Source organism: Varanus komodoensis, unplaced genomic scaffold (genome assembly GCF_004798865.1).
Source record: "Varanus komodoensis strain SLA01 unplaced genomic scaffold, ASM479886v1 scaffold8, whole genome shotgun sequence".
In the NCBI taxonomy this organism is placed as follows: Eukaryota; Metazoa; Chordata; class Lepidosauria; order Squamata; family Varanidae; genus Varanus; species Varanus komodoensis.
The window spans coordinates 3,167,162-3,185,163 of record NW_025336481.1 but is presented as its reverse complement, the minus strand read 5'-3'; the positions used below and the strand labels follow the sequence as shown (position 1 = coordinate 3,185,163).

General features: G+C 45.8%; 1 protein-coding gene across 4 annotated transcripts in view; it reads left to right on the top strand.

Annotated features, from left to right (window-relative positions):
• The window catches only part of ARFRP1 (ADP ribosylation factor related protein 1), a 40,932-nt gene extending 34,995 nt beyond the window's left edge, over window positions 1-5,937 (top strand). For 3 of the 4 annotated variants that reach the window (XM_044455273.1, XM_044455271.1, XM_044455272.1), the window contains exons 7-8: window positions 4,232-4,332; window positions 5,005-5,937. In XM_044455273.1, coding sequence (XP_044311208.1) covers window positions 4,232-4,332; window positions 5,005-5,092 — 189 coding nt within the window. In that variant the 3' untranslated portion in view covers window positions 5,093-5,937. Of the gene's footprint in view, window positions 1-4,231; window positions 4,333-5,004 lie in introns of those variants that run through there. The other variant, XM_044455274.1, reaches the window with a different exon arrangement.
• The last annotated feature ends 12,065 nt before the right edge of the window (window positions 5,938-18,002 follow it).

The following is an 18,002-nucleotide window of genomic DNA, read 5'->3' as shown; positions in this document are numbered from 1 at the left end:
TCCCATGAACTTAAGGTACAATCCTATGAGTTATTGCAACAGGAAAAATGATAACTCCCAGCATGGATTCCACCCCCCACCACCACCACCAACGTGTAGGATTGCCTCCTTAGTTCGATGCATAACAGAAACCAACATGCCACTGAGAAAAATTGCATTGGCTTTGGCTCCTGCTAAAAATGACATTTCCCAGAATCCATATGCTGTTATTCATTACTGTCTAGCGTACCATCTCTTCTGCAAGGTAATTTTGACCAGATTGGCTTCCTTTATTATGACGTGCTGTTGCATCCGCTAGCCTGTGGTGAGCCAGTTTTAATCTGCTTTGTTGACATAGTGATTTACATGGAAAAGTTTAGGAGCCCTGTGCCAGAAGATGAATGCACCTGATAGCAGAATGTATTTATTTATGTAACAGTTATCAAATTAAATACTAATTTAATGGATGTTAGATTCAAGAGTCTTGAGTTCTTTGATTATATGGTATTTCTTCCCTTGGTATTATTTATTCATTTCATTTCTATACTGCCCCACAGTCGAAGATCTCTGAACAATTTACCCCGTCTATGAAAACCGATGAAAAAAGTACAATGAAATATAATAAAATCAGAAAAATATTTTAAAATCTTAAACAACATAGATAATAAAAGCAGACAACAGCAAGGAATAACAAAATAATGACTGCAAAACACCTGGTAATTCCCTTTTTATGCCCCTGGGTGGCTGAGTAAATCTTTAAAAGCTTCAGAAAAGAGGGCTGTCTTAATCTGGTGCCAAAGCAATGACAGATTCAATGCCAGGTGGGCTGCAGGGGGAAGCTTCTTCCAGAGATGGGGGCCACCACCAGGAAGGCCTTCCCCTGTTGCCGCCCTCCACACTTCCCTCCAAATGCTAAACCTTTATAAAGGATCAAACAGGCCTCTAAATCCGTGCCTCTTGGTGCCTCTGGGCTTCTCTCTGTGCTTGCCAGGTCCCTGCCCCTGCCGATTTTTGTTTTTTCAGAATTTAAAGAACTAATCCAAGTTTTCAACTGGGAAGCACCACCTTTCTTGCGTAGAATGCCTTTGGGCCTCCAGTGGGCACTGGCTGAAAATGGTAGGCGACTGCCCTCCAGCACCTGGGCAAGGCACGGTGGAAGCGCCGGGTGTTTTCCCTGGGTGTGTATGGCTTTGCACGCATGCGTGATGAGCCGCATGTGGCTTAGGTTCTGGGGAATGAGCGCTGGAGCAGAAAGGATGTGGATTCAAAAAGTGCACCTGTGTGTTGAGCCCAGTTCCGTCTCGTGGCCAGGAATTTGGGCAAGTTCCTTAAAAAAAAAAAAAAAAAAGTTTTATTCAAAATAACCCTACAACAAAGAAAAACTAAAAACAACATCAATCATCAGAAACATCGGACCTGCTGGGTCAGCCCCCACATTTTTTTCCATTTGTGATAACTTAGAAACTTATTTTAATCTATATGAAGTCCCGTTTCTCTAGCCAATGATAAAAAGAGTCCCGAGTTTGATAGAAATCAGTATCTTCTTTCTCCCTCAATGACGAAGTCAATCTATCCATTTCTGCACAGTCCAAGATCTTTTTTAGGATCAGTTCGTTGGTGAGTGGTTCTTTACTTTTCCAGCGTTGAGCAAATGCAATCCTCGCCGCAGTAATTACATGTAAAATCAAGTACATTTCTTGTTTACTAATATCAACAGGTATAATGCCTAATAAGAAGACTTCAGGTTTAAAAGCTAGGGATTTTTGTAGCATTTCCTCAAGCCATTTATGTATTTTAATCCAATACTTTTTCGCATTATCACAAGTCCACCACATATGATAGAAAGTACCCAATGTATGTTTACATTTCCAACATCCATTTGACATATTTGGAAACATCTTAGCTAATCTATTAAATTTGCACAAGTCCCTTTTAATCTTTCCAGCTTGGCTCCTGGAGAACTGCTGTTTTGTGCCTGGCCACACACCCTGGCCGCCATATTTAATTTAAGAACCTTTAGGCCATCTCAGGCTGTTATTTGAATAATGACATTGTATGGGTATTTGTAAATAATCTCCATAAATATGCATCTTATTCTTTGTTCTTTTTGAAAAGTGGTTTTTAGTGTGACTGCTGCTCCTGTGCCTTGGCCGTAAATGAGTTCGCTTTCGGTGGAGAAGGGTTTATTTGATTTAGTTAGTGGTTCTATATTTGAGGCAATATTCCCTCGTAGTGAAGGCTGAGAACCTTATTAAAAACTGTAGCTGCAATTCTATGGATCCAAGCCTCAAAGTTTATTTAGAAAAAAAAATCTAAAACATTATTTTCTTACAAGAACAACAGACCAAATATTTTATCTCAAGTAAAATACATTTATGATACTTGTCTCACTCAGGAAATCGATCAGTTGCATGTAAGATATTGCTTGTTGTTATATATGCAATCCCTTTTCATTTAAAAGTTCCATATTGAAACTCATGTTAAACCCTACATTCTTACCAGCTACAAACTACACTTCCGCAAGGGGAATAAAAGAGAGAAGAGAGTCTCTCTTCTCATTAGTGACCTGCAAAAAATTGAGTCTCAGCTTCTCTCTTTTTACTGACTTGAACTGAGAGGATCACACAGCCTACGTTATATACTGCAAATGACCACAGCGATGTATGGGAGATACCATTATATCTAAAGAGAACTATTATTTCTTGGGGGCTGTTGCCCCACTTGAGTAATCCTTACTGACCCACTCCTAGGGTTTGGAGGTGTTGCGAAGACTGTTAGAGCTGCAAACTAACCTTTCTCTGGACTATCAGTACATCTTCAGTGTCCATAGACATTGAGCCATGGGTTTTGTGCCACTGCGCATGCTAAGAGCATGTGGCCAATAAACTGAATAAACTGTTCAGGGCCAATAAACTGAAACTCAACCCAGACAAGACGGAGGTCCTGTTGGTTGGCGGATCTGGTTTCGGAGAGGGTGGATTTGACCTGGTCCTGAATGGTGCAACACTCCCTCTTAGGGACAAGGTCCGCAGCTTAGGAGTACTCCTCGACCCGGAGCTTTCTTTGGAAGCTCAGGTGACAGCGGTGGCGAGGAACGCCTTCCTTCAGCTTCGGCTGATTAATCAGCTGCGCCCCTACCTGGAGTACGACTGCCTGGCGACGGTGACACACGCGCTGGTGACTTCCCGCCTAGACTTCTGTAACGCGCTTTACGTGGGGCTTCCCCTGAAGACAGTCCGAACACTTCAATTGGTGCAAAATAGAGCTGCCAGGTTGCTGACGGGGACAGGGTGTTATGCTCACATGACTCCAGTCCTCCGTCAGCTTCACTGGCTTCCCATTGAAGCCCGGGCCCAATTCAAGGTGTTGATTATGACCTACAAAGCCCTAAACGGCTTGGGTCCTGGCTACCTGAACGAGCGCTTACGTCCGTATATGCCCGACCGCCCTTTGAGATCTGCGGGAGAGTCCCTTCTCCGGGAACCCTCCATGAAAGAAATTAGGAGAGTAAGTACCCGGAGGAGGGCTTTCTCTGCGGTGGCGCCCAACCTATGGAATTCACTCCCCAAAGAGGTCCGCCTGGCACCGTCGTTACTGGTTTTTCGGCGCCAGGTAAAGACCTTTTTATTTAAACATCATTTCAATTGTTAAAACATATGATCTGGCCAGGGCAACTTCTTCTTCCTTCTCTTTCTCGTCCTATATTTTTATTTTATACTGATAATTTTAATTTTGTATTTGTAAATCAATGTATTTTTTGTATTTTTATATTTAATGGTAATTTATTATGTACTATTGTATTTCAATGTATTTTATCATGTTGTAAGCCGCCCCGAGGTTTCGGCAAGGGGCGGCATAGAAATGTTATAATAATAATAATAATAATAATAATAGCGCATTCCCAGTAGTGTGGAACCCCACCACATGCCGGGGAGATGTGCTTCAAATATGGTGTGTAGTTCCTACAAATTTCCATGTGCCCGTCCCTGTGAAGATAAGATTTCTGGGAAGGAGTGGAGCAGTGGCGGAGTAGCTTCCAAGGCATGCGCCCCGGTGCCCGCACTGTCTGGGTTACGCTGTCCAAAGCGGGGGGGAGGGCTTCTGGTCACTCCTCTTGTGTGGTGTATGCGCTCACTCAAGACTCAAGACGTGAGTCATACGCCGAGCCCCAGGCCACGGCCTGTCGGCCCAGCGGGGTCGTGTTCTCTGAACAGGCAAATCTGATCTTCCCCTCTGCCCTTCCTTACCACAGAACTGCCTGTCGATCCCTGATATCAAGACCGCATTTAGTGACTGCATCAACAAAATCGGGAAGAGGGACTGCTTGACTCAGGCCTGCTCTGCTCTCACTGGGTAAGCAAGCACGGGGAGACGGTCCGTCAGCATTCTGCCGAAATGCGGCGGGAGAAGGCCCGATGATCTGGCCGATGCTCGGAGGAGGGAGGGCTGTGCAGAGCCACTGTTCCAAAAGACTTATTCCCACTGAGCTTTCACAAAGTGGAGTGGAGGGTCAGCCCAGGTTCATGTGGCAAGTGTGAATTTTATGTGCGAGCATTTGATTCCTTCAAGCCAGCCTTTCCAAGAGCTGCTATTTTCTCAAAGAGTTTTGTGCAGCTGCAGCTCATTCCGCTCTCGACCACAATTTCATCATGTGAACCCTGCAGACACCAAGTGGCTTTGATTGCAGGGTCATCTGTATGAGCATGCAGAGGGCAGCGGGGGGTGGGGGGGTGGAATGCCGGTTGGCATCTTGATCCATGGCACCAGCTGGCATTGTCAGGAGCAAAGGCACGGTGAAACTAGAGCTTTTTCTAAAAATCCATCTGCGATGAGAACTTTGCATTGCCTGCCCTGGAAAGCACATGTGTATGTTCGCATGTTCTCAAAGCATATGTGTGAGAAACGGATACAGGCAATGGCGTGGGGGAAGCAGGGAGATGCCAGAAGGTGGAATTACTGAGGACCAAAGGCCTGAGCAGGAAAGGAGCGGTGGCCATCTTCCTTTTTTTGTGTGTGTTTCTGCAGCAAAGGCGTGCATGAGGGGATCGAGTGGATGGTGAAGTGTGTGGTGAGGAATATTCATCGCCCCCCAAGGCAGAAGGACATAACGTAGCGAGCCCCTGAAGAACTGAGCACCAGCGCCCTCGTCCTGCGCAGGCTCCCTGCTTTTTCTCTCTCTCCTGTCCTCTTCCTCTCTCTCAAGGAGAGACTCCGAAACTCCGGGTTTGTTCTTCGCTGGCGTGTGTTAAGGGTGCACACGTCCTCCTTTGATTTCTCACAGACTAACTCCTGAACAGAGAAGGACCCTGACTCCAGTTTCTGTCTAGTGATTCCTCGCAAGTCCATTGCACAAAGAGAGGCGATCGTCTTTGCGTGGGCATTGGAGCCCCTTAAGGATTGCGACTCCCTCTGCATCGCTTCAGCCTGCAGGGCTGAGAGGTCTTCGTGATTAGCCAAATGGAAATAGGTGCTTGAACTATTGAAAATCTCACATTCCACTTGAGGTCTGGACTTGTTTCTAGACTGGAGCTGTATGAACACCAACATCTCAGTCTATTTATATGCTGCAGGGGGATTGGAAGTGGGATATGGAACAGGCGAAGCATGTTGCAGACCCTCTGGTGGGGGACGGGGGGATCAGAAGCGCTCTGGGGCTGAGGCTGCTTCTGCTCTTCTTAATGTTACTATACAGGGTCAAGATTGATTTCTAGTCTTTGATTTCCAGGTTGGCTTTGTTACTTTCATCTGTGATGTTACAGAAATAAAAGCCAAAGACTGCAGTATGATTCATACCCCGCAGTGGGCTGTGCTGGTGGCAGGTTCCTTCAGAGGTTTTGTGCCTCTGGTTCTTTCACTTAAATGGCAAATTCCTCTGTGAGCTGTTCTGTAACTGGTGAAACCAATCCAGGAAACTGTATGGGGATTCTTGTCCAATAAAGTTGCATATCCTTCTGTCCAGCTCTGCCGTTAATGCAGGTCATAATTTACTGGTACCCGGGACTTCCACAGGTAACCTTTCTGCATCTGCACAATAGCCTTTCCTGACAAAAGAAGGGGCTCCCACATCCCAGTCATGTGAAACTGGCGTCTTGCCTTGCCTTGCCCTACGTGGATTGAAAAACTGTCTGTCATTCTCTCTCTGTCCTATAACCCCCTGGGGAATAAGCTTCTCTTCTCTTCTCCTGCTTTGTCACACATGGCTACTTTTTCCTGGGGGGAAAGAAAAAGTTGTGAAGCGCATGACAAAATTTTGTTTGGATTCAAATTGCTGGCGCAAGATCGGTACAGATAGCCACCAGTGGTGAAAACGTTCCTTCTCCATCAAGTCACTTCTTGATGACTTATGCTTCATTCTGATTGTAAAAATATCCCCCTCCCCTATTTAAAAATCCCACACAGGCATAACTATGACATTGCAATGCCTTCCAGGATTTTAGGATTAGTGTTGGACTGTATTTGACAGATGGGTTGCTTTTGAGGGAAAGGGGAATGTTTGTTAAGAAAAAAGCTTTAGCTGTGTCACAAACCATAATTAATCACTTTATGACATCCCCTTGCTTTGTCCAGTTAACAGTTTTTTCCATGGTAAAGTGTTTCATTTCACAAGTCATTCCTTTCAGATGAGTTAATTTTTCATATTAATCTGCCTAGTTGATTTTACAAATTAGGGTCTGCGTGCTGTGTGGCACATGTCTTTTTCTGAATAAACTAACAACGTAAGAACAGCGGTGACAGCCAGGTCACGTCGCTTCCTAGAAGCTGTAGAGGGAGAGTTTTTTACTCAGAGGGTCCGAGAAGCGACGAGGGGGGGAAACATCCTTGACTTGGTCTTGACCAATAGGGAAGAGCTGATAGGTGAAGTACAGATTAGGGGAGCTCTGGGTGCGAGCGATCACTCCATCCTTTGCTTTGAGATCAGGGGACTGGGGACGTGCAGCAGGTCGAGCACTAGAAGCTGGGACTTCGAGAGGGCCAACCTTGGCCAACTGGAAGCCAGACTGGGGAAAGTCTCCTGGGATAGGTTACTGGATGGTAAGCGAGTTGAGGAGGGGTGGATGGCACTCAAAAGGGAGGTTTTGGAGGCGCAAGCCTTGGCGATGCCTCTAGTTAGTAAGGTGGGGAGGCGGAGGAGAGCGCCGCCATGGATGTGAAAGGAGGTGGTTAGAGGGATTAGACGAAAGAGGAACCTCCTAGGAAATGGGTACTGGGGCAAATAGACAAAAGGATATACCGGGAGGGGGAGGCCTGTTGAAGAAGGATTCTTCACAAGGCTAAGGCTGATTACAAGCTGAGACTTGCCAAGAATATCAAGAGCAACAAAAAGAGCTATTAGCATGTAAATAGCAAGAGGAAGGGGAGACAGGCAGTGGGACCGCTTAATAAGGAGGAAGGGGATTCAGTGACTGATGTGAGGGAGCAGGCACAGATGCTAAGTGACTATTTTGCCTTGCCTCTGTGTTCTCCCCAGAGCAGGACAGGGGAGATCCGCATAGGAGATTAGATGAGGCTGGGGACCTAGGGGCACAGATTAGAGTCACCCCCCTTGAAGTCGAGGGGCTCCTCAGGGCATTGGACATTACAAAGGCGCCAGGCCCTGACGGGTTACACCTGAGAGTACTTAGAGAGTTGGCAGGGGTTGTCTCACGCCCGCTGGCATCCATCTTTGAGACCTCGTGGAGAACAAGTGAAGTTCCAGAGGACTGGAGGGTGGCATCAGTGGTCCCAATTTTCAAAAAGTGTAGTAGAAAGGACATGGGGAATTTCAGACCTGTTAGCCTTATGTCCATTGTAGGAAAAACAATGGAAAGGCTTGTAATAGAGAGATCTAGTGATGCTAGATAGGGAAGGGAGGCTGACAACCACACAACACGGCTTCCGCAAAAACAGGTCCTGCCAGACAAACCTCGTGGAATTCTACAACAAGGTTTCGAGGGGTCTAGACAGAGAGGATGTGGTGGATGTGGTTAATGTGGATTTCAGCAAGGCCTTTGACAAATTGTCTCAATTTCTCATCCTGGTTGAGAAATTGAGGAGTTTTGGGATAGACCAATGCACTGTCTGATGGATTAGGGCATGGCTGATGGACCGAAAGCAGAGAGTAATTATTAGCAGGGAATCATTGGGATGGTGGCCAGTGACGAGCGGGGTCCCCCAGAGCTCTGCCCTGGGACCAGTCCTGTTCAATCTTTTCAACAACAACATGGAAGAAGGGGTGAACAGTCTGCTGATCAAATTCACAGACAATACTAAAATGGGGGAAGTGGCCACAACTGAGGAGCAGGTACTCCAGATCCAGAAGGATCTGGACAGACTATGGAAGTGGGCAGGGGTCAACAGGATGGCATTCAGTGTGGATCTTGAGGTCTTGCACTTGGGACATAGGAAAGGGTGCCATAAGTACAGGTTAGGGGACAAGTGGCTGGAGAGCAGCACTTGTGAAAGGGACCTCGGGGTGCTGGTTGACTGCAGGCTAAACATGAGCCAGCAGTGTGATGCGGTGGTCAAGAGGGCGAACGCCACCCTTGGTTGCATTGCCAGAAGTGTGGCTTCTGGGTCGAGAGAGGTATTTCTACCACTCTATACTACTCTGGTGTGCCTGCAACTGGAGTATTTTGTTCAGTTCTGGGCTCTACATTACAGAAAGGATATAGCCAGGTTGGAGTCAGTGCCGTGTAGGGCCACAAGGATGGTGACCGGATTGCAGGGGATGCCATATGAGGCGAGACTGAGGGAACTGGGTCTCTTCAGCCTGGAGAAGAGGAGACTCCGAGGGGATCTCTTTGCGACACACAGGTATGTGAGGAGGTGCCACATGGAGGTGGATAGAGACCTGTTCTCCCCTGCTGAGGAGGACAGGACACATTCCAATGGAGCAAAGCTCAGGGAGCCAAGATTTAGGGTGGATGCCAAGAAGTACTTCCTGACAGGACCCCCCGGGCATGGAATGGGCTTCCACAGGAGGTGGTTGAGGCCCCATTGGTGAGGATGTTCAAAGACAGGCTGGACATGCACATGGTAGGCCTGTCATGAGCGGAGCCGACTGGAGCCGGGGGTCAGACTAGATGGCCCAGGAGGTTCCTTCTGACTCAGATTCTATGTTTCTATTTAATGTATAAATGGAACAGATTTTATGCCAAGTTTCAAGCTTTGGTAACTCTATTTTTCTTTGGCAGAACCATCCAACAGGGGAAGCAACCTGTGGCAGATACCTCCCACCCCACCCCTTTCAATTTTTGTCTTCGATTTTTCCCATTGATCCCAAGCAGAGGGAAAATTCGGGTGCCAGTCCTGGGGGAACCAACTTCCCCCTCATTCCAGGGGCACATGGAAGGAATGCCCTGGAACACCAGTGGTCATACTAGTCAGTTGGCTAATTAGTCATCGGTGTTTGTGGTCGCTTCCTGCCCCCGTCCTTCGTTTTGCAGGGTGTGCACCGGGCTCTGGCCTCTGCCTCCCACATGTGGTAGGTTGGGCTGCTCAGCCCGCTGGGAGGGCATCCAGCTCAGCTTTGCAGGTGAAAGGTCCCGTCTGGCTGTGTCAGGAAGAGCTCGGCCAAAACGTCCCAAATAAAGGCCGCCGCTGAGCAGTTGCAGTTTTGTCTTGCCTTTAAACAGCTGTCAGCTGAACCAAAAGAATTTTTCTGCTAGTGTTTCCAGTTACTAATTCTTTGGAAAACTATCTTAAGCCTGCTGCTACGCACTCTTGGGGCATTTCGGAGTGGTAACAATGCCTTATTTGTTTCCTTGTGACTGTATGAGGACTACTCATTTTGACCCACTAAAAATGGACTGCAATGAACACAACTTGCTCTAGGATATTGTTTTGTCCATTCCGGATTTCTTGTTATGGAAAACTACAAGGAAGCACTTTAAGAATCCATCATCAATGGAATTTAATGTGTCACGATGCAAATGAAACATTTGTTAATTGGCTTTCGGTTTGGCACAGCATGCGTTATACACAGAAACTGTAACCACCACAACAACAAAAACCCATTACAAAAGGAGTGCTACTTGATGTCGTTTTCTCAGTTGATTTGTCCATGTTATTTTTTCCCCATCAGAATTCTTCCTGCTGGGTAACAATGGGCCAGAGCTCATCCAGGAAGTGTATTGAATAAAGAGGGGTATGAACATGAATTCGGCCTGATTGAAATCTACCAGTGCATTCCTTGCATACTTCCTTGGAGGGAGGGAAGGAAGGAAGCGCTACCATAGTCAACGCAGCTTAGTCCCAGAACTGCAACTTTAAAGTGTTACCTGGTATAACACTCTGGCTTTTTAGGAGAAGATTTCTGAATAAAACAGGTACATTTCTGTAACTGGCATCCGTAAAAGATGTAAGAAACAGGTTAGTGGAATGGCCATAGCCAAGTCTGGAATTTGATTACACACACACACACACACACACACACACACGGATTACTTAGGGAGCAAGTCCAGTATAGCTGCACATAACCGCCAAGGTTTCGGTGCATCCAGTGGAGGGCAGGACTGTGGCAGCATGGATCCCCTCAGTACTCCTTGTGCCCCCAAAGCACTTAAACAGTTAATTTGGCGTTTCATGCTGAAGGCACTGCTGGGATTCCTCAAGGGGCTGAGGTACCTTACTGCACCCCTCCCTCCCCCTGGGGTGCCCCCCCCCAACACATACTTTGAGGTTGGTCTTCTGGCCTTGAGGCCAAAGCCAGCAGAGAAAGAGTTCAGTCCCTTCTTTGAGCAAGGAGTACTTCTCTGAAGTTGGAGGTAGGAAGCCATATGACCTATTTGGCCATCTAGGTTGCCTCTACGGTCAGGATTGCGGCCTTACACACAAGATACACACATGGCCGGGCCTTGGTTGCCACTTCGGTTCCATTCGGTAAGCCTCCATCTTGATTTGCTGCAACTTCCGTTTCTCTTCATCCTTATGATTATGACCTGGTGTTCTACAAATGGTAGGACTTCTGGTAAGTACAAGAAGCGGTTAATCCATGGTCTAATACGAACATCTAACCGCAGTGGCGCATTCACTCTCTCTCTCACACACACACACATGTATGTGCACACACATTTCTAGGAGTCCATGCCTAGAGAGGAGACTCAGATCTACCAATTGACGCTACACAGGGTTACCTCGTGCCCTCTCCAGCCACCTGTGGACTCAGCGGGGAAATGTGCTCATGTGACTTGAAAGAATTGATCTTGGGTCTAGAAGGAGGTGATACCTTCCACTCATATGATGGGGATCATTACCTACTGAATACAGAATGAGCCTTGAATTAAATGCTGTAAGTTTTATTACAACATACACATGATAACCGGATAGATGGCATTATTACACAGTGGTGTCTTGAATCCACTGCCAGCTATAATTAGGCAACAAATAGGAAAAGGCAGGGTTGTGACAGTTTGCTGTTGTTCTTAGTAGCAAAGTCGCACCCATCCCATCACAACCCCATGGACAACATTCCTCCAGGCTCTCCTGGCCTTCACCATTCCTCGGAGTCTGCCCAAGCCCACATCCACAGCCTCAGTGACTCCATCCAGCCACCTCACCCTCTGCCGTCCCCATCTCCTTTTGCCATCAATCGTTCCAAGAATCAGGGTCTTCTACAAAGAGTCCTTCCTTCTCATTTGGTGGCCAAAGTATTTGAGTTTCATCTTCAGGATCTGGCCTTCTAAAGAGCAGTCAGTGTTGATTTCCTCTAGGACTGACTGATTTGATCACCTTGCCGTCCAAGGGACTCGCAGGAGTCTCCTCCAGCACCACAATTCAAAGGCCTCAATCCTTCAGTGCTCAGCCTTCGTTATGGTCCAGCTCTCACAGCCATACAGTGCAACTGGGAAAACAATAGCTCTGATTATACAAACTTTTGTCAGCAGGATGATGTCTCTGCTTTTTCGTATGCTGTCTAGATTTGCCATAGCTTTCCTCCCCAGGAGCAAGCGCCTTTTAATTTCTTGGCTGCAGTCCCCGTCTGCGGTGATCTTGGAGCCCAGGAAAATTAAATCTGTCACTACCTCCCTTTCTTCCCCATCTACTTGTCAGGAAGTGAGAGGACCGGATGCCATGATCTTTGTTTTCTTAATGTTGAGCTTCAAGCCAACTTTTGCACTCTCCACCTTCACCTGCATCTTGAGGCTCTTTCGTTCCTCTTCACTTTCTGCCATGAGAATGGTATCACCTGCATATCTGAGGTTGCTGATATTTCCCCCAGCAATCTTAATTCCAACTTGTGATTCATCCAGCCCGGCCTTTCACTTTGACCCAGTCACTTCATTCTTTCTGGCACTAATACTAATTCTCCGCTCTTCCCCAGTAGCACATTGGACACCCTCCGACCTGAGGGGCTCATCTTCCGGCGTCATATCTTTTTGCCCTTTGGTACTGTCCATGGGGTTTTCATGGCAAGGGTCCTGGACTGGGTTGCCATTTCCTTCTCCAGTGGATCACGTTTTGTCAGAGCTCTCTGCTGTGACCTGTCCGTCTTGGGTGCCCTTGCATGGCATGGCTCATAACTTCATTGAGCCATGCCAGCCCCTTTGCCATGGCAAGGCAGTGATCTATGAAGGGAGTGTGAAAGTTACAGTTGTCAAATAAGAAAATGGGATTGCTTTGATGGCTCGGAGGGCTGGAGACCCAAAAGCAACCAGAAAACTCAGAGTACAGTGGGATTCAGCTGCACAATGAGTGGCACAATAATTAATTAAATTAAATTATTAAAATTATTGAAAATTGGAAAGAGATGAAAGGTGCCATCCTATACATGTTGAGACAGAAAATTGTCCTATAGCCCAGCATGGCTGGCTAGGGAAGATTAGGTTAATTTTCAGCCTACATGTGCATAGAATTGCCCCCTAAGGCACTAATATTTTCCTTTAGGAGAAAAGGGGAGCAGCTCTAACTTCAGAGGAAAGTGGCTTGCCCTACTCCAGCTTTTAAAAGTCCTTGGTGCTCATTTGTGTACTTCCGATTCCCCGGATAGGTGGAGCTGTGTCCAAATTAAAGCCATCAGCGTGCAGCTCTTCTGAACCATTCCTAGCACTAAAGCCCTAGCTAGAAAATGCATTTTGCCCAGGCTTCTTCTCTGACATAACTCGACCTTGGTACACAGCTGCTTAACTGGGGCGGCCAGGTGTGGACAGAAAGGTCTAGATATAAAGAAGTATCCTCTTGCAGGGAGAGACAGCTGGAGTCGCCTCCATGGCTAGTTACATATTATTAGCTTGAGCAGTAGGATTGCAGAGAAAGAGAAAGAACTTCTTGCTTTTACGGGAAGCAGCGTGACCTGGGAAGAATCAGGAGGTCCACTTACGGCCCACAGTTCCCCCCCCCCCCCGATCTAAGACACTGTGTGTGTGTTGGAGTCATAGTGGAAGTGAGCCACTGTTCTTCATTTCAGTGCCATGTACATAATGAGAACGAATTGAATTGTCTCTTTGTTCGCAATTTGATCGCTGATCAGATAAACTGTAATCGAGAGCTTTTTAATGTGAAAAGAAGGGGGAAGTGCTCTTTACAATTATAGAATAAATGGCTGTTCCCTAGAGTTGACTGGCGAGAGCACTGGTATGTGACCTGAGTCAGTGAAACAGGGGCAACAGCTGCAGAAACACTTGGAGCACTGAAAGAAATACTTTTGTTTAGCAGACTGTGCAGCTTCCAGTCTCTGATTTCCTGAAAGCATTCGAGCACTCCTCATGAGCACCATGTTTACCATGTGGCTGATGTCCGAGCATGTCTGAGAAATTCCTGGAAATCATCTTCTTGCAACTTTCTCCTGAGCTGGCCACAGGTGTTCTTGGTGATGCCCTAAGAAATGGATTGAGACGGGACCGTCCTGAAGTGGTACCTGTGACTCTCAGCCAGGTGGTATCTTTGCAGGTGCTCAGCCATGTGGGCCACTGGATGTTCCACCAAAAACGTATTCTGACAAGGAGACCTGTACTGCTGCTCTGGGCAAGTGTAGGCAATGTGGGGAGCTGTAGGAAGGTGTTGTCACAGTGTGGTCCAAGATACACAGGCAAAACACAGAGCAATTTGGCCTGCGGTCGAGAAATGTGTTGTCTGTCATCTATGAATCACAGGGAAGGAAAGGGTGTGCAGTTTTGATGCATTCTTGGGCTTCTTCTTGAAATAAAATTAAGGGTAAGTCAACATGTGGCAGCTTTCTGTCTCATGACTCATGATTGTCAAGAAACCCTCAAACTTAATCCATAATTCCTTGAAATTCAGTTAAGACAAAAGAAGAGCTTCCGTTTATTTCAATTGGTTTATTCAGAGCCCTAATCTGCAAATTAGACTCTTCTAATATTTCCATGGCTTCCCCTTTCTGGAATTTCCTTTTATGCCAGGGACACTGGACTCTTTAGTCTGAACCTGTCTGTAGTGAATGATGCAGGTGGGAGGAAATTCCTCTGATATCAAGCAAAGTAGTTGAATGCTTACTAGTTTAGAAGTAAAACACGGCCATCAAGAATAAATAAGGAAATGCTTCTGCATGGTGGCCGATGCAGAGTTTCAGTGACAGGTGCCTTCACCGATTTTGTACTTGACCCCAAAACTTGCAGATATAAGGCCTCTAGGCTGCAATCCTATCATAGAAAAGTAGAGCCGCAAGGGTCGATGCAGGACTTCTATCCAGGAGCTATCCAGCTGCACCTTGAAGGTCTCGGTGGTGGAGAGCCCACAACCTCCCCAAGAAATGGATGCCATTGTTGTATTGCCCTGTCGGAAAGTTTTTCCTGATGGTCAGAATTTGGTGTCCTATAACTTGAGTCCATTATTTCTATTTATTCATTTATTTATTTAAGCTTTTTGTATGCCATCCCAATTACTAAAAAAGTCTCTGGCAGCTTACAGAAGCGAACCAAAAACAGAACCCATCACAAAGACAAAAAAAACAAAAAGAGTGCACTGCATCTAAAATAGGAATAAAAACAAGAATAAAGCCAGATTATTAAAATACTGGGCAAATAAAAAGATCTTTGCCTGGCACTGAAAAGAATAGAGTGATGGTGCCAGGCGAACCTCCCTGGGGAGTGAATTTCACAGTCTGGGCACCACCACCGAAAAGGCCCTTCTCCGAGAACCTGCCCTCCTGACGTCCTTCCAAGAAGGCTCCCGGAGAAGGGCCTCTGCCTCTGATCGCAAGGGGCGGGTGGGCCCGTAGGGAAGAAGGCGCTCCTTGTTTTGTGTTCTGCACTCTGGGGTGATCAAGAAGAGACCTTGGCCTTCCCCCATGTAGCAACCTTTCAGGTACCTGAGCAGTGCTGTCATATCTCCCCTCAGGCTAAACATGCCCAGTTCTTTGCGTCTTTCCTCATAAGACTTTGCTTCCAGTCTTCTAAGCTTTCCCAGTTTGTTTGCATCTTTCTTAAACGGTGGTGCTCAGAATTAGTTGCAGTGCTCCAGACGAGCCCAAACCAGTGCTGAGTAGAGGGGAAGTTGGATTCCATGTGATTCAGATGCCCATGTCAGTAATTTTAGTCCCCAGCTTTTAAAAATGTTTCAAGTTTTTGGAATGTATTACTCTTGAATCAGTCAATATATGTATACATATATTTCAACAAAGGAAGAACAGATTGTGGAAAGCGGTGAATATGGGTGAATGTCTCCAAATTTATCATTCGAAATTTAAGAGAAACTTGATTTTTCAGTAAACCTATCTTCCACCTTATTCTTCTCTAGCCCCTATATAAGTCAATTTCTTCATTATTACCACATCCCAAATTCTAAAAAGAAGTAATCAGACAGAGGAGGGCCAGTGCCCTTGTTCCAAATTGAAACTATTGATATTTTTTGCAGCTTTCAAAATATTGTTTACTTATAAATTGCTATAAAGTATATTAAGAGGATTCAGTGGAAGCTACAGTCTGGTTTCTGCTCAATAAAAGGCATGGCCTGATTTTAATATTATTTAATTTCAGCACGGTGAGAAAAATGGGCAAAAGATCTGCACAGCAAGAACCGTGTCTCCAGCGTCTATCCCATTCTAAGCAATACATCTCCTTAATTTTAAGCTGTTGAATATAATTAATGTACTGTATAAACATAAGTTTGATTAATTCATTACAGCCTGTTTTGTTCCATTCTGTTCCACTCGCTATATTGCAAGCAACGTTCTGATTGTACTCCCATGCTAAATCATCCTATTAAATTTTACGTACTTTATGTATGTTTGAAACAGGAAACAATTTTATCACCGTTTCTTCTATAACACTTTTATAACCATGGATCCCTTTCTATCCATCTTTTACTAAAGGGTCAAAAATAACAATTGTCAATAGATGTTATGTTCATATCGGACTGATCCACTGGCCCTGGGAAGCTCTGGGGAATCATAGAAGTCTTTGGATTCTGACATCAATCCCTGGAAAAATTCTGGAGCAAATTATTAAAAAGTCAGCCTGCAAATGTGGTGATTAATAGAAGTCAGCATGGATTTATCAAAATAAATCCTGTCAGACTAATATAATCTCATTTTTACTGCGTAAAATGAGATAGGCAGAGGAAACACTCTACCTTGACTTCACTCTACATAATCTACCTTGACTTCAGCAAAACTTTCAGTTTAGTGGCCCATGACATTCTGATAAGCAAATTACCAAAAAGTGGACTATATAGAAAAACTATTGGGGGGATTCCTCCATAAGGACTTCAAAAGCTACCACAATGAGGAAGGTCAAGATCTCTTCTTGCTGATGCCAGAGTGCAGGACACAGAATAATCAATTCAAGTCACAACAACCCAGACTCAGGTTGGACATCAGGAGAAGCTTCCTCATGGTCAGAGCAACACGGCAGTGGAACCAGCTGCCTGGAGAGGAGGTGGGCTCTCCCACACTGGGGATGTTAAAAAAGGAACTGGACAGCCACCTGGGTGGGATGGTGTGACTTGGTGTCCTGCAACAGCAGGGGTTGGACTTGTGGCCTTCCTGGCCCCCTCCACTCTGCCATGATTCTAACCAAGGCTGGTCGGGTCCCCCTCCTTCGGCTGGCATGGAAAGAACAGTGCTGGCTGCTTCGCCGAGGAGCACAGAGGAAACCAGTGCCATCAGAATACACTGCATGCTCACCCCATGCCGATATCACAAACCAGTCCTTCCCCTTTTCCCAAGCAGATCGGGACAAAGAGCTTCTAACTGAAGCCTTTACTGTGTTAAAGCTGTCCAGCTAAGCAGGCTTTGTGATACTGAAGAAAAGAACCGCAGCAGTCATCAACGAGAGACCCCAGTACAGTTCAGATACTGGCCTGTAGGGAAATGATACGAAGCTGATTCCAAACTCTTCTTTTCGCAACCCAAAGGAGTGGGTTCTGTCTTCAGGGTGGTTTGTGCTGCTTGTGGACATTGGCTGGAATGTCAGGTGCTACCCAGTTGGTCGGCCCATTTGATCAGACTCTGTATGATCAAAACCCCTAAGGTTAACTCTAGCCCTCACTACACGTAACTCTGCTCATTTGGAAGAGTTTCTCTGCGTTCTCTTAGCTCATCTCTTGGTCTGCTGGTCTTGGCATTTCAGCAAAGACTGGAAAGGCTTGATATAGATTCCATTTTCCCATAGCTCTGATTTCACACACATGGCGATGCTCATAGAAGCTACAACAAAGACTTTTACATTGCAAGGTGATAAATGCCTGACATTCAGGCCGGATCTCGAAAAGGAAGAGGCATTCTAGATCAAGTTGCAAATATTCCTTGGCTATTGGCACTCACCAAAGAATTTCAAAAGAAGGTAAGTCTATACTATATTGGCTACAGCAAATACTTTGGCTGTGAATTATGAAAACAGTGACAATAGTGTCTTTTGTCTCCCTATCTGTTCAATCTGTACACAGTACATGTCCTAGGTGAAGCTGGATTTGGATTAGAGGAAGGAGTGAAATTCCTTAGAAAACACACCCACAATTTAAGATTCACAGATGATACTGTATTCCTTGAAGAAAGCAGCAATGAATTAAAATAATTTCTGATGAAAGCAAAAAAAAGTGTAAAGCAAAACAGAAATCCTGGCTTCATAAGAATTACTGACCTTTAAAGT